Below are 22,798 nucleotides of genomic sequence, written 5' to 3'. Positions count from 1 at the left end.
GTGAGTAAAGTAGAAAAATATTACTTTTATTTTTTATCACCAAATACTGGATGAGAAAAAAAAGAAGCAATAAAATATTTCAAAAACAAAACATTTAAGAAACAAAATGTTTTTTAACAATAATTCTAATGCTTTTATATGCATAATGATTAAAAGAATTATATTGTATTAAAATTATAATACCAAAAATCATAAAATTCTGTATTTTAAAAAAGATGATGCGTGAAAAAAATCGATTTTATCAAAAATTTATTTTACCATTATTATCCTCTAGACCATACGTTTTGATTAAAATATTTTTTTCTCAATTGTCTAGTTTTCGAGATTTTCTATTTATGCAGAGTGTCCCTAATACTCCTTTTACTACTTAGAACTATACATTTTGATAAAACTCTAGATAAGGGGAGCAGCCTCTGACGATTTTGACCTTGATATATGTTGTAGAGGCAAGGATACTAAACAACTTTTTCTTATAAATTAATCGACTCTCTCGCACAGTTTTCGAGATATACTTACAAGGGGAGGATCAGGTGAGTCACCCTGGGATTTTGATCCCAATTTTTTTAGTTATCCTGGAGACGAATAAAAAGTTTACGTCTCTCGGCGTTTTGATCAAATAGGCCTTAGTTTCGAAATAATAAATTTGTGAAAATTGGCCATACCGCGGCGCAATATTTTTTTTATTTTTTTTAAATAAGTGTATTTATTTATCTTGATGATATTGATATAGTATGTAAATTTCTAAAATAAAAAATTTAAATTAATATCACTTTCTAAACATTAATTTAAATTTAATTTGAAGGATATTTGAATTCAAGTAATAATATTTGAAATAATAAATAGGTAGTAATAATAATAATATATAAGTTATTTGAAATGGATAACATATAAAGGCAACGTATCTAATTTTCAAATTGTTTAAATTTAACACTGGTATTTTTCTTCTACGATTAATTATTTTAAAAACTAGAATTTTAAAATACCGTTAATATTATTTTCAATTAAATTTTAAATTAAACAATTTGAAAATTTAGATACGTTGCCTTTATATGTTATCCATTTCAAATAACTTATATATTATTATTATTATTATTACCTATTTATTATTTCAAATATTATTACTTGAATTCAAATTAAATTTAAATTAATGTTTAGAAAGTGATATTAAATTAAATTTTCTATTTTAAAAATTTGCATACTAGATCAATATCATCAAGATAAATACACTTATTAAAGAAAAAAAAAATATTGCACACATCCGGGAGCAAACCCGGATCTTACGATTGTGAAGCAAGCACCTAACGCACGGAGCCGACTGCAGTGATTGGAAAAACAGTTACCGGGAAGGCTCATATGGTGCGCCGCGGTATGGCCAATTTTCACAAATTTATTATTTCGAAACTAAGGCCTATTCGATCAAACGCCGGGAGACGTAAACTTTTTTTTCGTCTCCAGAGTAACTAAAAAAATTGGGATCAAAATCCCAGGGTGACTCACCTGATCCTCCACTTGTTAATAAAAAATGGGGGGAGGGGGTTTCTTCATTATTTCAAAAAATACTTTCAAAAAATACTTTTACCAAAAAATGTGTCAAACAAAAAATGAGGCTGGTAATAAGCTCTATAAAAAAGATTATATACATATTTTACCTAGCTTCAATACTTTAATTATTATAGTAGAAAAACTGTTTTAAAATAAGTTTTTTGTAAATTTTCAGTAGTTTTGCATAAAAAGTGGATGTTTGGCTCCGGCCCTCCTTCGCCCAAGCATCTATTTTTTACGTAAAATTATTAAAAATTAAAAAAAAAACTTATTTTAAAACAGTTTTTCTACTATAACAACTAAAGTATTGAAGTTAAGTAAAATATGTATATGGCCTTTTTTATAGAGCTTATTACGAGCTTCATTTTTTGTTTAATACATTTTTTTATGAAATAAATATTTTCTGAAATGATAAAGAAAAACTTTTTTCTTTCATCAAGTATATCTCAAAAACTGTACAAGAGCGCCAATTAATTTATAAAGAAAAGTTGTTCAATATTTTTTCCTTGATAGCATATATCAAGGTCGAGGTCGTCAGAGACTGCTTCCTTTATCTAGTTTTACCTACATTTTTACTTACATATAACTTTTTTCTAAAATTTGGTATATAAGTGTTTTTAAAGTCGCTGATTACAAATATGGTGTCAGAGTTTAAAAATTTTCAAGTTTTTAAATGACAAATCCGACATTCGCAAAATGTTGGAAAAAACAAAAAACAGAAACTTAATATACAAGATTTTCTGGGATCACTGAATATGTAAAACTTAATTTGCAAATGCAATAATAATATTATCGTAAAAATATAAAAAATGAAATAATAGAACAAATCAATAAAATATACGATTTTAGTTCATTTCGTATTTTTAAAAATTCGAATGTGCAATTAAACATAATGCATATTTTCTCCATTTTAACTCTTCAAAGTATAAAACACATATAACGCCTTTTAACCCTTAAACACACCGATCCCGTAAAATACGTAAACACATTTTCGAATCTAAAAGACTTTTTCAACTTTAACCCTTAAACACATAAGTGGGAGATCTTCCCAAAAAAACTTTACTTTAATGCCATTTTATTTTAGTTAAACAATAAAGTTGATCAATCATAATAGTCGATAGAGAAAACTTCAAACTTTTTTTCCACCTAGCCCTAATCTTTTTTCTCATTCCGTCTTCACACAGTAAGCAATCGAAAATCTAAGGGAATTTTCAATATGTGTTTAAGGGTTAAGAAGCTATAACTTGGTTCCAATTATTTTTCAACAATCTTTTCTTTCACATGAAAGTTCAGAATCTCAGAAATGTGACTGCATTGTCGAAAAATGATTTATTGTAAAGTTATAAAAGAAAAACTATTAAGCAAAAATAAGAAATTGTTCAAAAATCCACTTTTCCTTTAAAAAATCATATCTCCGCAACAAAAAACTTTTAAAGACTTCAAAATACAGCTTTTTTTAGTTTTTAAATTTAAAAGAGGGGGATTTCGAGAAAAATGACATTTTCGAAAAATCTGAGCAAACTGTTATAAAGTATATAGAAATCCATAAAACTTTTATTTGAAACTTTCTTTTATATCTTTTACCGTTCCGACGGTATTACCTTAGAAAATAAAAAATCGATTTATTTCAAGTGTTTCATCCTCTTGACAGTCATATAGGTCCGTTTATAAAAATACGTTTCCCATATTTCTATCTATACTATAACATATTAAAAGGTCGTCAAAATCAAAAAAGGACACTTCCGTAGCGCACAAACGAGTGCGCGTACCATACATGTAGAGAGTTTTTTAATTATTTTTAGAACATGGGAATGTCGGAACATAACTTCACCTATATCGTTGAATTCGTAATAAAATAAATTTTATTTTGCATACAAAAAAAAATAAAAATTTTGAAAAAAATAAGTGGTAAAAGAAAGTATAAAAAAATTAAAATAAAAATTTTTTATCATTTTTATAAAGTACTTTTCAAGCCATTCAACTTTCATTTAAAACATTTTTCTCTATTTCTTATAGTTTCGACGATATACGTTTTGAAAGAAAAAAACCAATTTCTTTCAAAGGGGTGTTTCACCCTCTAAAAGTGCGTATGGGACCGTATAAAAAAATACGTGTCTCTTATTGACCTAGAATACAACATATTCAAAGCTCATCAAAATCGGAGTGTAACACTGGAGTAGGTTTGCTTGTAAGTATAATATATCTCGAAAATTGTACGAAAGCACGGATTAATTTATAAAGAAAAGTTGTCCAGGATCCTCTCTTTGATAACATATATCAATGTCGAGGTCGTCAAAGACTGCTTCCCTTTTATAGATTTCTACCAAATTTTTTTTTTAATTTTTCTTACACTTTCCCACCACCTATCTGTTTTTCCAAAATTTTTATTTTTTTTTATAAGCAAAATAAAGCTTATTTTATTACAAATTCAATGATATATGACAAAGTTATGTTGCGATATTTCCATTTTCCAAAAATAATTAAATACCACATTATAACGCATGGTACGCACACCCGTCTATGTACTACGGAAGGGTCCCCTTTCGACAAATCAAAAATAATCAAAAATTAAATAAATTTCTAATTATGATTTATTCTTACCCATTTACTTATTTATTTGATTATTAATCTAGTCATTTATTGATTTATTGGTTGATTTATTTATTAATAAAAAAAATTAAAATAAAATTTTAATCGGGAGAATGTTTACAACAAAGTCTTCTAACCGGTCACGTTTCCTTACCAAGATCTCGTAAGTAAGCGTTCCCCGCCTGAAGTTACCCCCTCTCTTGACTGCTTTCTACTCTTCATAACGCGCGCTCTCAGTGCCGGCGTAAGCAAATTTGTAATTTGTCCGAAGACACATTAACAAGAGAACATCAAATAAAAATTTAAAAATTAATTTTCTATTCTTAACAACAATTGCAGTTGTTTCTGTCAAGTTTAATTTCTCTCATAACGTACTTTATATCAATTTAGAGAAATTGTGCCAAAAAATTAATGAAATCCTAATCTAAATGGGATCAGATAGTTGTTTATTTTTCGGTGCTACTGGAATTAAAAAATAAACATGCTAAAAATGGCAATCCGTTATATTTTTAATATCATTGTTTTCAAAATTGTGATAGTTATTATACAGGGTGTCTCCATAAATGGCTACCTCTTTTTATTTCGTAAACTAACAGAGACTTATTCAAAATAGTACTATTTCAAAATAGTATTAAATAGTTTGAATTAAGTTTATTGTAAGAATAGTGATCACTTAGAAAAATAATACATGTTAAAAAATAAAAGACATAGTTTTTAAACAGTAAAGTGCATTTTTTAATCAAAGTTTTTAATATATTTTTTAACGAGTATAACAATGTACGATACAACAAAATTATTTTACATATATAAGTTATGTCAATTTGAAGTTTCGATTTAAAATAGAAATCCCGCTCTCTGTCTTGCCCAGAATCAACGACGTGGACGTGGCCGGCGCTGATTCCTTTTTTCTTTTTTTTAAACATTTTTATTTTTTATTATTTTTTTAAACTTTTTAATTTATTATTTGTAAAATATTAAATATTTTTTATTTAATTTTTGTTTTTTTTATTATTTGTTTTCTTAAATTTGTAATTGTATTACTTATTTCTTAAAAATAAAAGAAGGAAAAAGTACAAAATAAATAATTAAATTTCTAACGTCAATGTGCCACTTGCGAATATTTTGCATTTCCTACAAGAGCTGAGATATCAATATCCATCGGAATAACAGCAATTCGTATTGAATGTATCAATGATGAATCTGTTAGTGAAGTACGCCTCAAAGACTTAATATGTTTCATGATTGAAAATGCACTTTCACAGTTATATGTAGATCCGAACATAGAACAAATTCTAAGTCCAAGATCTTTAAGATTTGGATATTTATTTTTTGATAAGATCTTAAAAAATTCTAATCCTACTTCAGTCCTGGAAATCATAAATTCATCTGCTTGTAAATCACATAATTCTTGTCTATATTTTATTTGTTGGTCTTAAATTTTGACTTTCATGGGATTATTGAAAATACGTAATTCTTCTTTTATTACATCGAAATCTTTGAAGCAAATTTCGAATTGATCAGCAATACATTTCAATGTTTCTAAAACTATACTAAAATCCGATTTTTCGTCGACTTCTTTCAGTTCATCTAGATCTTTTATAATTTCTTTACAACAAGGAAAATGGTGTAATTTATTCTTAGATATTTCAATTAAAAATAGATTTATTTTATTGCGAAATCCATAAATATTGCTTATTAAATCAAAAATGGTTTGATTGCATTTTTGTTGAAGTTGTAAATTTAAAATGTTTAAATGATTAGTCATATCTATTAAAAAAGCTATTTTTTTTTTAATCGGTACTTTTGAATTTATTTTGCAACTCTAATGAGTCTTTTAGAACATAACGTTCCAAAAAGTCTAGAATTTTTTTCCGAAGCGCAAAAAAATGTTGCAAACATTTTCCTGCACTTAGCCATCTGATTTTGGAATGCATTAACAGATCTGGATAACTAGCATTAACTTCGTCTAAAAATATTTTAAATTTACGATGGGAAAGGGATCTGTTACCGCCTCTAATAATATTTATAATTTTGGTTACAGGTTTTATTGTATCGGATAATTTAAGCGCTTTTCCCTGTTTCGGGTCATCTTCAGCAAAGAAAGTCAAAATCAAACAGCCTTTACTTTACATGACGTAGTCCTAGTTCTTAACGAGTCACAATCGGGTGGTCATCCAAGTGAAATTAAAATTCTAAAGAGTAACCAACTAATAATATATAACACTACAATGACTAATTAACAAAGATGTTAAATAAAGCTTATAAAACTTACCTTTACTTATAAAGCAAGGAGCGGATACATATTAAACGCACAAAAACGTAAATAAATATAAAATTAACATTAAAAGTAAGGTGAACTGACAATCGTATAACAGCGTAAAGATACATCTCGCCTGTGTCACAGTCAAGACGATACTGCTCTCCGTTCATAAGCAGTGTCGGCGATGAGATCAAACAGTTAAAAATACATATACAAATATTAAGTCAAACCGTTATAATCTATCGAGGATACAATTGTAGGCATGGTGTAAATATTCAGTGTCCGCTTATCTATTTAGTCCGTTGTTTTGGTATACTTTATATGTAGCATTTTAGAAATCAGGCGCTTCCCCAGAAAGGTTCTTTATCAAATATTATAACGTTTGACAACAGTTTCAAATTAACTGATAAATTGAAAGACACTCGTATCAATTTCGTTTAAACTTATAACCCGTATCCTCTTATCGTTAATTTGCTGAGGATTAGCTACTGTGAATGATCCGTGATGAGTCATGCGCCTGAACAAACAGATCCAGATCCCTTATAATTTCTAATTTGATAATTCTTGTACGACGTCCAGACTTATCTTTATCTTGGCTTACAAGAGGAGGATCAGGTGAGTTACCCTGAAATTTTGATCCCAATTTTTTTAGTTATTCCGGAGACGAAAAAAAAGTTTACGTTTTCCGGCGTTTGAACAAATAGGCCTTGGTTTCGAAATAATAAATTTGTGAAAATTGGCCATACCGCGGCGCGACATATGAGCCTTCTCGGTAAGTGTTTTCCCAACCAGTGCAATCGGCTCCGTGCGTTAGGTGCTCGCTTCACAATCGTAAGATCTGGGTTCGCTCCTGGATGTGTGCAATATTTTTTTTTTTTTTTTATAAGTGTATTTATTTATCTTGATAATATTGATATAGTATGCAAATTTCTAAAATAAAAAATTTAATTTAATATCACTTTCTAAACATTAATTTAAATTTAATTTGAATTCAAGTAATAATATTTGAAATAATAAATAGATAATAATAATAATATATAAGTTATTTTAAATGGATAACATATAAAGGCAACGTATTTAAATTTCTAAATTGTTTAATTTAAAATTTAATTAGAAAAAATATTAACAGTATTTTAAAATTCTAGTTTTTAAAATAATTAATTGTAGAAAAAGAATACCAGTGTTAAATTTAAACAATTTGAAAATTTAGATACGTTCCCTTTATATGTTATCCATTTCAAATAACTTATATATTATTATTATTACCTATTTAATATTTCAAATATTATTACTTGAATTCAAATTCCCTTCAAATTAAATTTAAATTAATGTTTAGAAAATTATATTAAATTAAATTTTCTATTTTAGAAATTTGTATACTATATCAATATCGTCAAGATAAATAAATACACTTATTAAAAAGAAAAAAAAATATTGCACACATCCGGGAGTGAACCCGGATCTTACGATTGTAAAGCAAGCACCTAACGCACGGAACCGACTGCACTGGTTGGGAGAACAGTTACCGGGAAGGCTCATATGGCGCGCTGCGGTATGACCAATTTTCACAAATTTATTATTTCGAAACTAAGGCCTATTCGATCAAATGCCGGAAGATATAAACTTTTTTTTTGTCTCCGGAATAACTAAAAAAATTGAGATCAAAATCCCAGGGTGACTCACCTGATCCTCCCCTTGTGAGATAAAGTTAAATTTTATCTCTTAGATCCTAGCTTTACCCATTCCTACAAGACAAATTGCCTTCGATTCTGTCAGGTAAACAAACAAGCCAAGGTTATAAATTATGATTTTGAAATTCCTTAATCGTTAATCCGGCTTAAATTTATCTTTTTCAAATAATTTCTTCGCATCCTGATTCTATCCGTTCTCACGAAGCGTTGCGTCAGGTTGAGTAATTTGTTCCAAATTCTGTTAGAACATGATTCTTTCTGTATTTTTATGTTATCTTTTAAATCGTATATTTACTAATTATATTTTCTTTCGGAACAAATTTCTCACGCCGTCACGTTTCTTTTATGATAACGCGAGTGATACTAACTATCGGCAAAAAGGGAAATCGTGGAGTCCCCTGGACGTAACACTTCACATGGTAAGTTTTATTCAACATCTTAGCTAATTAGTCATTGTAGTGTTATATTATTAGTTGGTCACCCTTTAGAATTTCAATTTCACTCGGATGACCACCCGATTGTGACTCGTTAAGAACTAGGACTACGCTATGTGAAGTGGAGGCTGTTTGATTTCGACTTTCTTTGCTGAAGATGACCCAAAACAGGGTCAAAACGTCTTTGAATTCATTTTGAATAAACTCAGAAATATACGCACCAACATCAGCGTCTTGACTCTCATTAGCCTCTCTTTTAATTCTATTAATTTTCAAAAGTTCTTCCATTTTTTGTATTGTTTTTTTGATAGAACTGTTATGAAAGTGATATTAGGGACTGAGAACTATGATTTTATTCTTGTACAAAGCAAGAACTATGGATAGGGAGACTAGCATATCACATTTAAGCATTGTGGACAGGTACAGTAATTGTAAATAAATAGTTTAGTTATTATTTTTTGATATATTAGGGACTGAAAACTATGATTTTATTTTCGTAAAAAACTAGAACTATCGATAGGGAGGTTACCACATTTAAGCATTCTGGATGTGTATAATAATTATAAACAAATGGTTTTATAATTGTTTCTGAATAGAACTGTAATGTATATGATACTAGAGAGTGAGAACTATGATTTCATACTCGTTCAAATTCAGAACTTTAGATAGGGAAGATAGCATTTAAGCACTCTGGATGTGTATAATAATTATAAACAATTTAATAATTGTTTTGGGATAGAACTGTAATGTATGATACTAAGGAATAAAAACTATGATTTCATGCTCATTATCTTATTAAAAATTATAAAAGTTGTATAAGGAGAACCCCATTTCGTATATACAATGCCTGTTTCACAAAACACATTCAAAACTATAGACATTTGTTCTATAGTGTTCTAAAATAAATTTGCAGCAGGGGTCATTGCTTTGATTTCAAACTTCTTCCACGCACTTGATTACAATTTTGATCAAAATTTACCATTTTGTAACCACAGCGGGTGTCATTTAAATTTGTTTAAAATACACAGTTATTTATCTATCAATCTATTTATTTGTATCCTAACTATCACTTATTTACATATAAAAAAAATTTAAATAATTATTACTTGCATTAATTCCACGTTTTTTAAGAAATGTACACCACATTTTCGGACAGAGGGGGTAATATTTTGCAGAATCTTTTTAGAAGTGTTGTACATGAAATGTAAAAGGTTAAAACCTATCTGAAATTTTCTGCAACAATCGCAATTGTATGAGGTTGTAAATTGCATAATTCATACATTTTATGTTTTTATTTTGTATTTAAAATGCCGATTTTCCTTTTTTTAACTTTCTATTTAAAAAATTCAATTTGTTTTCAAAATTACTATTGTTTATTAAAAATAAAATTAATTAAATATATAGTATATTTTAATAATTATTTAAAAATCTTTACATTTAGGAATATTACACAGGAATAAATAATTTAACAATTTAAGCAATTAAATAGATTTTTATAAAAATAGAAATTATTTATCTTCTACTTTAATTATTAACTATCAAATGAGAAAAATTTATATATTATTTTCTTCTCATTTATTATTTTTTGTACTATTCAATATTTACATCAAAAGGTAATATTAATTTTAATATAATGTATAAAATGTTACAAGAAAACGAGACTTCCGTTTCCGGTAGCAAAAGTGATAGTCGTGTGTTTGTAAGGTGTGTTTGGTGAGAGTGTGTTTTTTGAGAAGGAGGGCAGAATTGGAGTACGAGAGGGTGAGGGAATAAGGAAATAGCAGGTGGAGTTGGGAGCAATAAAGAATAGGGCAGGGGTAAGGGAATAGTAAGACAGGACTGATAATAGGGTTGGGACCGGATTTGGAGGTTAGATGGGAGAGCAGATATAAAGAGTAAAGAGGAAGCAGAAAAGAGGTGAGGGCAGCGACGCCGGGCGGCAGAAGTGAGAAACATTGAAGGAGAAAGTAAGCGCAGTCACGGTAAAGTTTGAATAGAGAAAGTTAGCAGGTAAGGAGAAATGCGAGATGAAGGTAGGAAAAGAGGGAGAGAAGGAGAAAAAAGGGAAAGAGAAGAGAATAAAAAGGAAAAGAAAAGGGTGGGAAAGCCGAGCAAGGCAGAAAGCCTGATAGAGGGATAGATCAAACAGTGCGCCGCTGCTAGAATTATTTAAGAAAGGAGAGAAAAGAATGGTGGATAGGGGGAGGAGATGAAAGTAGAAGAGGGAGAAATCTTTAAGAGGAGCAATAAGGTAGAGATCGCCGGTAAGACAAGAAGAAAGGGGCCTAAGGAAGATTTTGAGGGAGGTGAGGAAATGCTCTAAGAAAATAAAAAGCGAATTAAGAGAATTGAGGGAAGGTAGGAAAAAGATGAGGGAATGGATGAAGGAAATAAGGAAAACAGTAGACAATTTGGAGAGAAAAGAAGAAGATATAGAGAAAAGTAGAGGAAGAATGGAGAAGGAGAAAGGAAGAAGGGAGAAAGATAAAGGGGAAAGGATAGAGCAGATACAGATAAAGAGAAAGGGTGAAATGAAGGAAATGGAAGAAAAAATGAGGAAACTAGAATTAAAAGGGAAAAAGAGAAAAAGGGAGAAGAGGAAAAGAAATGTAATTATAAAGGGGATAAAAGTAAAAGAGAAAGGAAAGGAAAAATTAAAAAAAGAGATAGAAAAGATAGTAGAGACAACGGGGGCGGTAGCGAGAGAAGAAGAGGTGAAGACGATAGAGAATAAAGATAAAGGGGGAGGGGATATGGTATGGGTGAGATTCGCAAGTATGAGAGAGAAAATTGATGTAATGAAAGGAAAGACAAAACTGAGGGATAGGAAGGAGTGGATCGTGAACGACGGAAAAACAGAGAAGGGTAGAGTGGTGGATAAGAGGGAAAGAAAGAAATAGAAGGAAAGAAAAGAAAGTAAGAGTAAAATATATAAAAATGTGGATTAAGGATAAATTGTGAATATGGGATGAGATCAAGGATGAGTTAAGGGAATGGAGTGGAAGAAAAATAAAAGAGAAGGAGAGAGGTAGAAAAGAGGACAAAAGGAAAAAGGTTTTTTAGTAGGGGAGTGTGGTAAGGGAGAGGGGGAGAAGGGTGGAAATAAGGGAAATAAAAAATATGATAGAAAGAGAAATAGAAAAAGGAGGGACGGTAAAAAATACAAAATAGATTTTTGGAATATGGCTGGTATAAAAAATAAAGAGAATTTTAGGGAGAAATTGAAGGAATGAGATGTGACGTTTGTGAACGAGACATGGTTACAGAAGAAAAGATGGGAGAGGGTGCAAAAATGGTTGCCAAAGGAATACGTACGAAAGGTGCAAGAAGCGGGAAGAAAAAGCAAAAAAGGCAGGGCAATAAGGGAAATGATCATCGAAATAAGGGATGGGATAGAAAGAGAAAAAGAGAATAGAAAAAGGAAAGAGGCGGGACTACAGGTGAGTAAAGTCAATCTAGGGGGAGAATGAAAACTAGTAGGTATATATGTAAATGGAGATTTAGAGGAAAAAACAAAGCAATTAAGAGAGTGGATAGAAAAGAGAGAGAAGGGAGTAAGAATATTGTTACGTCCGACGGTGGCACAAGACACTCACGCGCACTCACGCACAATAAATAATTGAGCAGATTCTTTAAAAGAAACTGAGACGTTTATTAGAACACGTCTGTCACCGAAACGAGGCTCCCGACGTCAGCAACATAACAACAACCGTCGTCAACGAGCGACCGTCAACTCATTACTATCGATTACATAAACTATACGGTGACACATTACAAATATCGCACGACCGTAACAATATTAATAGGGGGGGATTTTAATGCAAAAACGGGTAGAGAGAGGAAGGTATAGGAAAGGAGAAAGAGGGGTAAGGGAAAGAGAGAGAAATTTAAAGAATAAAAAGATGAATGGAAAAGGAAAAAAAATTATGTAGTTTTTTAAAGGAATTAGGATGGTCAATACTAAATGGATGCATAAAGAGAGATGAGAAGAGTAAATGGACGTATACTGGAGGGAAGGGGGAACTAATTGATTACGTAATCAGGAATAAGAAAACAAGAGGAAAAGTGGTAAAGATGAAGGTGGAGGACTGGGTGAATTCTGACCATCAGCCATTAACAGTGTACGTGAAGGGGGGAGAAAAAGAGAAGGAAAAGATTGGGAAAAAGAACAGGAGGGAAAGAAGATGGGTGTGGACAAAAGAGGGAAGGAAAAAATTTGAGGAATATGTAGGGAAAAGTGATAGTGAGTCAGAGGGGCTTAAAGGAGGTTGGAGAAAATTGAAAAAGAGAGTGAAAGGGGCATTGGAAAGAGTAAAGAGGGAAGAGAAAAAAGTGCGGATAGGATGGTGGGATATGAAGTGTAAGAGTATAAAAAGAGAAGTAAGGGATGAGTTTAAAAAGTGAAAGAAGAAAGGATTAAAGAAAGAGAAATATAAGGAGATGAGGAAAAGATACAGAAAGTAATATAAGGAAAAAAAAGGAGGAAAAGAGAAAGATGGGAGAGAGAATTCAAAGGTGTAAAAACAGAAGGGGATGTATGGAGGGTGAACGGAAGAAAGAGAAAGAGAAAGAGAATCAGGGAAAGGATCGAAATGAAGGAATGAGAGAGACACTTTAGAAAAGTGTTAGGAAAAGTGGAGTAGAGGGTAAAAGGGGTGATAAGGGGAAGAAAGAAAGAGGAGAAAGATAATATCAGTAAGGAAGAAATAGGAAGGGCGGTAAGGAAACTGAAGGTGGAAAAAGCGACGAGAGGGGATGATATCGTAAATAAAGTATGGAAATATGGGGGAAAAGAAATAAGGGAATGGTTGTGGAAAATATGTAACAGAGTGTGAAGAGAAGAGGGATGGCCAGAGAAGTGAAGGGAGGGGGGGGGTGCCGGTAGTGAAGAAGGGGGAGGGGGAGAAGGTTGAAGAATATAGAGAAATCACGTTAACGCAAACGGCATACAAGGTGTACGCTACGGTACTTGCGGAGATTGAGAAAGGAGGTGAAGAGAAAAGAGATACTCCCACCGAGTCAAACGGGGTTTGGAAGAATGGTAAGCACGATTGATCAAATCTATGTACTAAATTATTTGATAAACAAGAAGGTGGCGATGAGAAAGGAAAAGATGGTGATGCTGTTTGTAGATATGAAAGCTGCGTTTGACTCGGTGGATAGGGAAATCCTCATACAGATGATAAGGGAGAGGGAAGTTAAAAAAGGTTTGGTCGTGAGGTGCGAAAAGGTGCTGGAGGAGAGTGAGAGTGGGGGATAAGGTGGGAGAAAGCTTCTAGACGGGGAAAAGGATAAAACAGGACCTCTGAGTCCATGCTAATTCACATTATTGCTGGCGGATATAGATCAGGAATTAGAGAGGGAAGAGTAGGGAGGGGGGAGTGAGGATAAAGGGAAGGAAAATATATTCGTCGACGTACGCAGATGATGTGGCAGTGGAGAAGATAGAGATAAAAGGGATGATAAAGACGCTAGAAAGTTATATAGAATGAAAGAAAATAGACGTCAATGTGGAGAAGACAAAGGTAATGAGGTGTAGAAGGGGGGCGGGAGACAGAAAAAGATGGTGTGGAAATGGAAAAGAAGAGAGATAGAAGAAGTGAGAAAATACAAATATCTAGGGTATGTTATGATGGCAAATGGGGGTCAGAAAAAACACATAGAGAAGAGAGTTAACAAAGGAGCGGTGGTAATGAGAAAAGTGTGAGGGATAGAAAAAAAAAGTTTGAAAAAGATTGGTCAAGAAAAATATGGTTGTTTGATAGATTAGTTTGGACTGTAATTGGATATGAAATGGAGATTTGGAGCTGGAAAGAATAAAAGAGGGTAGAGAAGATACAGGACGGGTTCTTGAAGTGGGTTTTGGGGGTTGGGAGGTACATGCCGGGGTACATGCCGAGGGAGGAAATGCAGAGGGAAAAGTTGAGGAGGAGGGCAGAGTTAAGGACATGAAGTTATGAAAAAAAACTAGGAGAGAGAGAGGGAGAAGAGCTGGTGAGGGGAGAAAATAAGAGATAGAGCAAAGAAAGGAAAAATGATGGGTAAATAGAAAGTAGAAAAGAGAGATTTCTATGAGGAGAAGAGTTAAAGCTTAAGAAAAATAGAAAAGATGAAAGAGGAGGGAGAGTTAAGGGGGAAAGAGGTAGTGGCAAGAGAGAGTAGGTGGCAGAAGAAAAGATAAGAGAAAATTAGAGGCTCTAACATACGAGGTGTGTTCAAAAAGTATCGCGAATTTTGTGTTTTTTCAAAAATTATTTATTTATTCATGAATATCTATTTTGTCCCCTTCAAAGTAATCCCCATGAGATATTATACACTTGTGCCAACGGTTTTTCCAATCTTCGAAGCACTTCAAAAAATCATTTTTTTTTATCTTGTTCAGCTCCTCCTTCGATGCCGTCTTTATCTCGTCAAGCGTAGCGTAACGTCGTCCTTTCATGGGCCTCTTCAGTTTAGGGAACAAGAAAAAGTCACAGGGGGCCAGATCTGGGGAATACGGTGGCTGCGGCATCATTAGTGTGTTGTTTTTGGCCAAAAAGTCGCGCACAAGCAACGATGTGTGAGCAGGGGCGTTATCGTGATGCAAAAACCAATTTTTGTTCTTCCACAAATCCGGGCGTTTCTGGCGGATTGCTTCGCGCAAATTGCGCATAACTTGCAGGTAATATTCCTTATTGACCGTTCTACCCTGTGGCAAGAACTCATGATGCACCACGCCCCTGCAATCGAAGAAAACTGTCAGCAAAACTTTCACATTTGACCGAACTTGGCGCGCTTTTTTCGGTCTTGGTTCGTGCGGCAGCTTCCATTGAGATGATTGAGCTTTGGTTTCCACGTCATAACCATAAACCCACGATTCGTCACCAGTTATGACCCTCTGGAGCAAATTTGGGTCGTCGCGGACAGAGTCCAACATCTCATTAGCAATGTTCATGCGATGCTGTTTTTGGTCGCAATTGAGCAATTTTGGTACGAATTTCGCGGCGACCCGTCTCATGCCCAAATCATTGATAAAAATCGAATGGCACGAGCCAATCGATATGTTTAGGTCCTCAGCAACTTCTCTAACGGTGATTCGACGATTGGCCAATACCATTTTCTCCACTTCATTAATTTTTTCGTCTGTTGTTGAAGTGCTCGGGCGTCCGGCACGCTCTTCGTCGTTCACATCTTCTCGGCCTTCTGAGAACATTTTGTACCACCGATAAACGTTGCTTCGGTCCAAGGTAGCTTCTCCGTATGCCACAGTCAACATTCGGAATGCATCCGCGCACTTAATTTCGTTTTTCACACAAAATTTGATACAGGTTCTTTGATCCATTTTTTTGAATAGGTAAAAATCGAAGACGATCCAAAACACGTGCAAGCAAAGCAGCTGTCAACAATTAAGTGAACATTCAAAATGGCCGAGCTTGTCGGCATAAGTGAGAGACATGAGTACCAACATAACGCCACAAAAAGATCGAAATTCGAATATACGTAACCCGCGAAAATTCAAAATTCGCGATACTTTTTGAACACACCTCGTATGGTATGGTAGGGTAAACGGGTGGCGGAGTACTTAAAGAAGGGATAGAAAAAATAGCAGAGAGTGGCGAAGTATAGGTTGGGAGACGGGATGAGGAGAAGTAGATATTGGGAGGGGGATAAAGAAATGAAGTGTAGGATATGTGGAGAGAAAAAGAAAATTTGGGAGCACGTATAGGAGAAGTGCACAAATTGGAGCGTAGAAAAGGGATGGCAGGAGATGGTAGATGAGGTCTTGAGAGAGGGCGGGAAAGGAGAGATTTGAATAAGAAGGTTAGAGGAGTTGAGGGAAGGAGGGTGGTTGGGAATGAATGAAAGTGTGGAAGGAAAAGAAGAAAATGCGGCGGAAACGGAGGTCCGGAGAATGAAACAAATTCGTTTAGAATTTTTTACCTTACTTAGATTTTCTCGATTCAGAGATACGCTTTCTTCTTTTGCTTAATAAAAATTCGCACTATGTGTTATTTATACAAATAATATGTTAAAATCCGTAAGGACCAAACCGAATTTCTTGCTGTGACAGTATAGTCAATTCTCAATTTAATCAATAGTCAATTTCTCAAATTAAAATATTTTAAGAAACCTTTGTCTCAAACATTTTTTTTCATATTTCCATTAGCTTTTTAATAAATTTATTTTTTATTTTTTAATATATAAATTTATAAATTTAGCTTTTTATTTTTTATTACATTTACTTATAAGATCATTTTTAAGTTAATAGAGGCATTTTTTAAATAAATATTTGAAACAAAAATTTCTTTTTTTATGTGTAATCCAAATCTACAATAAAAAGTACCAGGTTACATTTTAAAAATTTAATATTTGAGCTGGATAATCCATTTCCGGTAGGAAGCGGAAATTAAAAATATCACTATTCGACAGAGTACCCAATTTACTTTTCAACAATCTCCAAAATTTTGATAAGTAAATTATACACTCTATCGAATAGTGAGATATTTTTAACTTACGATTCCTGACGAAAATCGACTATCCAGCTTTCTTTCATTTTAAAAGGAGTATATAAATGTTTTCAGACATCCTGTATAGGATATGAAATAACCGACATATAATAATTAGCAAAGTGTACAAACATACAAAAATGATTCATACAAAAAAATTGTATTAAAATGTATTAAATAAAATATGGAAATATTTTGTAAACTCTTAACTTTTTAACATTCCCCTTATACACCAAAATATCAAAGAAATTCATGTAAAAAAAATATATATGATCCTACTAAAAAACATATTTTTAACACTTTTATCTACAATAATTATGTCCACTGTACGATGTGAACATTTCTATGGTATAAACTACTTTTTAATGTCTTCACATTTCGCTAATAAATACATCGGTTATTACTAGACATGCAGAAATCACCTTGCTTTATATTTCTTAATATTGTATTTCATAATTCAAAATTTTAATACAATTAATAGATTTTTTCTGAATTTAGAAACAATTTTTTTAAGTAAAATTATTGTATTGCCACAAAAAAATTAAAAAAGAAATTTTTTAATCGTTTTATGGCAATCAAACTAAGTAAATAGATGAACTAAATCAACTGCAAAGATCCTACGTAGTCCTTTTTATAGAAATGAGTCAAATTGATTGAAATTTTAATATGATGTAGATTTGACTCATTAATGAAAAGTCTCAATAATCATCAAACCAAATAATCAAAAGGAGTTATAACGGTTCAAATATTCAAAATTGACTACTGTCAGACAGTACAACGTAAAAATAGATACAAGTAGACAAATGTATATAAATATAAATTAAAGCGCGCGCGCGCGTGTGTGTGGTGTGTGTGTGCGCGCGCGCGCGCGCATACAGGTACAGATATTTAGAAACTTTAAAAATACCTATCTCAATGCATGCAAGATACATCAAAATTATATTTTATTGTAATACGCACTAAACATACTAAATAAATGATCATAATGTTAGTGACATATAACGATTTGTTCGCAATGATCTAACTAAAAATACGAAATACAAAATGTGATTAACGTTATAAACACACAACGCCAATTTAGACTATTTTGATTGTCACATTTTAACAATGAAAAATTTTAGAAACGTAACGGCTCGTGACAAACTTACATAAATATAAAACATAAATAAAATTTCCAAACTTCATAAATAAATTTTCTATACAAATATGTATTAAATTTAATTATAAAATAACATTAAATAATATCTAAATTTATATTATCTATTAATTTAATAATGCGCAAAAAGCAGAAAGATATAAAAGAATTCTTCAGCTCATAATTAATGCAATAAAAAAAAGAACAAAATGTTCTTTGTACATCACACGTGCCATTGTTCTATCTTTTTTAGCATTTACTACGATACAGTATTGCAAACACTTGTTACCCGATTAATCCAAAAACTATTTCATTCCTTTCTATTGATCAAAAATTCGTTTTACAAATAAAAAAATGCTTCAAAGATATCACCTAGGCCGGTATTCATAGTTTCATATTTAAGACCGTCTTAAGTATCATCTTAAGATGTTATCAACTAATCAGAGATTAGCGTATTAGCGTTTTAAGGCATTACTTAAAATGGCCTTAAAATAAGAATTGACTATGAATACCGGTCTTAATATATTTAAAGATGTATCTAAAAAAAATTCAGATATTGTACTTTAGTATCTAGAAACAGATACTCCAGTACAAATATATTTCAGATACAGATTCAGATACACAAAATGTATCTCTATACATATATGTAAATACATGTATAGAGATACTATCCAACATTGCATGTATGCAATTTTTAATCGGTTTATTTGTAAATATGTTGCTATGAAATTGTCCGGAAATATGTTTAAAAACATTTTTACGAGCGGCCGCGCATCCGGATACAGCTGTTCTGAAGTACAGCAAGAAGCAAATTTACATTTTATCATTGAGTAAGTACAAGTTTGCAAAGCAGGTTAATATATTTCTTAATTCCCTGACTTTTCTAGGTTTTCCATGAGCGTTAACAATCCTGATTACGTCATATCCTGGCAATAGAGGTCAATTTGGATATCTAAGATGCCATAATTCCAAAACTTCTAATTATTTTATTTGATAACCATTGAGATTTTTATTAGTAAAAACCTACATCATATCAAAATTTCAGTCAATTTGGTCGGAACTCTATTTCCATAAGAACTGTACGACATTCTTTATTCTGTTACTCTTTTAGATGATTATTAGAATATTTTAATAAAATAATACAATGTCACAAAATGGTCAAACAATTTTCTCCTTTTAAATATGTCTTGATAATATTTGTGTTAATATAAGCAAGTTTTTTAATTCATCGATTGATCAATCGCATTATGCACAAATGCAGCTTTTACAGAACAAAGTTGCATTTGTATATAATGCAATCAATGAATTAAAAAACTCTCCATATATGCTTAATTTCTAGATTAGGGTACAAGGTACCTTTTGGTACCTTATAATGCTAGTAACAATGAAAGTGTGGTCCACAGAAGAACAAATTTATATATATATATATATATATATTTTTTTTTTTAACCGGTGTAATTTAAAAAAAAAACTGCCCGACCATTTGAAACACCTTATAGTTCAAAACTCAGTTAAGAAAAAATTTAAACAATCTCTCTTGACGTTTTTACTAAAAAAAAATTGATTCCAAATTCAGATAATCTATTATTATAATTCAAATTATATAGTTTATATAACATTCCATAAAACTTATATATAAAAATAAATATTTCTCACCTTGCATCATTTTTAGAATAGCAGTTACGTCATCTGTTTGATATTTTAGATTATGTTCCAGTATTGGCATACCAGTATTTAAAAATTGTTTTATTAACGGTGGCATGTATTGCAAAAATAATTGTATAATAGTCTTTGTTTTCAAAGTTTTACAAATTTGCACAAGTTTTTGAACATTTGAAGCAACATTGTGCCAAACCTTTATTCTCTCTGGATCCCTGAAAAAAATATTTTATCAAAATTAAATATTCAACACAAAAATTTGTATTTATACTAATAAATATTTAATTCTCCATTACTCTCATTTGACAAACAAAAGTTAGTGTTTTCATAATATAAACGCCGCTCCTATATAGAGGGTGTATGATAATTTATGTTAAATTTCTCATGTATAGGTAGAATGGACCAAACTAACAATGAATCGAAAAGACCTATGTGAACCTGGCACCCGACTTTAGGAAAAAAATTTTTTTTTAACGCATTTAATTAAGCTTGGATTGTACCCGTTTGTACCACATTTCTTTTCGTTTGTACCTCAAGGAGTTGAAAAATATAGAGGGTTCAAAAAATGTTAGCACCCCATATTATGATATTCGAAGTCCGCAAGCCGGTGCTGTTTCGTAATCGTTTGTACCCGATTGTACCACCGCGCGTTTCGTTTGTACCCCTAAGGGGGTGATTGTACCGCAATTTCAAAATAGGGGTAAGAGCAAACTTCGCCATTTTTCAAGATATTCGAAGTCCGCAAGCGGGTGCTGTTTCGTAATCGTTTGTACCCGATTGTACCACCGCGCGTTTCGTTTGTACCCCTAAGGGGGTGATTGTACAGCAATTTCAAAATAGGGGTAAGAGCAAACTTCGCCATTTTTCAAGATATTCGAAGTCCGCAAGCGGGTGCTGTTTCGTAATCGTTTGTACTCGATTGTACCTCCGCGCGTTTCGTTTGTACTTTCAAGTAGGTGATTGTACCAAAGTTAAAGAAATATTTCATTATGTTAATGGTACTGATATTTAAATTTGTTATATGAGGAAGTTGCATTGAGTTTTGTAGTTTGTGCATATTATCATATTTATTTTTTATTGTGGTATTTTTGTTATTTTTTTAATTTTTTTAAATGTTTGTTTTTATTTATGTTTTGTTATTATGAATTTTTCTTATATTTTTGTGTATATTGAAAGTAGTATTTTAATTATTTTTTTTACTTTTTCAGTTTTATTTTTGTATCTTTTATTTATTTTTATTATGCGTGTTGTTTTTATTGTAATGGAATATTGTAATTGATTTGTTTTATATTTTTATATAAATTAGAAGTGATATGTTTTTTTTGTTGTGTTACGCGTTTTCACGCGTTTAATGGTTTGATATCTCGACAGAGATCATTATGAATTTCCCATTTTCCAGTTAGTCTTCGAATATGTGCTATATAATGACCCATTGTGTTCTCATTATTTTGTCCTTCGTATTCTATTGCAGCAAGCAGTCTGTATACTGTATTATGAAATTGAATTTTATTCGGTATTTCATTTAATGTAAACTTTCCTGTCCAGTTAAATATATTAAGATTTTTTGCGAGATCTGTTGATTGTAAACATTCTATGTCTATAAACAGGAACTGACCGCAAATAACGAAATGTTCGATGTTGTTTTCGTTACGAGTGCATTTTTTATTGTTGTAAGAGTATTGCTCATTCACAACGCCTTCCAAAGCATTCATGTACTCTGTGTAAAATAATTTTGGGTTGATTTGTAAAATGTTGTATTTGTCTTCTCGCGTATATCGACAGTGGAGACAGTTGATATTAATTTTGCATGAAAATTCATTTTGTAATAAATGGTTAGCCACTAAATTGGAGATGTTGTAATTGCAATCTATTGTTCCACGTAGAGGCGTAATGAATTTATTTAATATCAGTGCCCTCTCTTTATATATTTTCACAGATGGTCCATATATTGATAATTCTTTTATGAAACGAAATGTGTCGTTTTCTGTTCGCTCTAAATAAAGATGAAAACTTGCCCAGTCGTAATACGTAACCAATAGTGTCTGCGCAATAGCATCGAAAGGACATGTATTTATTAATGACACAGGTTTCTTTTCAAGTATCACTGGGCCTAAAGTACTACCATTTTTTAGTAATGGTACAGTTTTAGTAAATTTTGGTTTTTTATGAATGCTTTCAATATCTGGACAAATAGTTAAATACTTGCCACGGTTCTTAGGACTGTTGTTTTTGCCTCTCCAATTTTCTTTTTCATTTAGGTAAGTGTGACTTGTTAAGTTAGTACATTCATCAGTAGTTATATTCGTGTTAGATATATCCTCTATGTCAATATCTTTGTTATCGATAGGTAAAACGTCAGCAATTGTTACACATTTTTTGTCCTGATTGATTGAAGATATGTCTGATTTTCTCGAACTTGCAGCTGAAATATTTATGATATTGCAATCGTCATTATCGGTTGTGATATTACATAAAACAGGAGATATAAATTTATTTGAATTGATTTTGTCAGAATTTTTAGTATTATTATGTTCAGTCTGTGAATCAGTGGCGTGTAATATTTTTATGGCACCTGTAAGTGTTCTAATGTGCGTAACCATAAATTTATCAGCACGTATGCATTTATTTTTAAAAACAAATTGTTTTAATTCTCTGAAATATTCTTCGCTGCAGGCAGAAGATGCTGTTTGTGCCGACATTAGTTCGTCGAAGTTCGGAGGAAAGGCATCCGTCGGCCGTTCGGCTCGTCGTCCTCCGGCATTCTTCGGCATTCATCGGCGAATGATCCCCGACGGCAGACAACGGGTGGTGGGATGGCTGTAGGTGGGGAAGCGGATTATATAAGCAATCGTACTGCTCAGCCTCGCTGTTAATAGCTGGGTTACTGCTGAACGTTATATGCAGCGATTAGCGAAAGCGTAGTGCAATAAGCGACCGTGTTTACTTTTTTTTTTCGAAAAAGTATCCGTGTCCAATAAGGCCGTGTTTCTCTTTACACTTTT

At 31.9% G+C, this 22,798-nt stretch overlaps 1 protein-coding gene across 7 annotated transcripts in view; it reads right to left on the bottom strand.

Moving 5' to 3' along the window:
• Nucleotides 1–22,798, bottom strand: part of LOC105201497 (Fanconi anemia group D2 protein homolog) — a 194,246-nt gene that overhangs the window by 46,918 nt on the left and 124,530 nt on the right. For 6 of the 7 annotated variants that reach the window (XM_039459785.1, XM_039459783.1, XM_039459782.1 and 3 more), the window contains one exon: nt 19,794–20,011. In XM_039459785.1, the coding sequence (XP_039315719.1) occupies nt 19,794–20,011 (218 nt within the window). Of the gene's footprint in view, nt 1–19,793; nt 20,012–22,798 lie in introns of those variants that run through there. The other variant, XM_039459786.1, reaches the window with a different exon arrangement.

This window comes from Solenopsis invicta, chromosome 2 (genome assembly GCF_016802725.1).
Source record: "Solenopsis invicta isolate M01_SB chromosome 2, UNIL_Sinv_3.0, whole genome shotgun sequence".
NCBI classification, from domain to species: Eukaryota; Metazoa; Arthropoda; class Insecta; order Hymenoptera; family Formicidae; genus Solenopsis; species Solenopsis invicta.
Note: the sequence above shows the minus strand (reverse complement) of the source record. Positions and strands in the feature narration are given on the sequence as shown.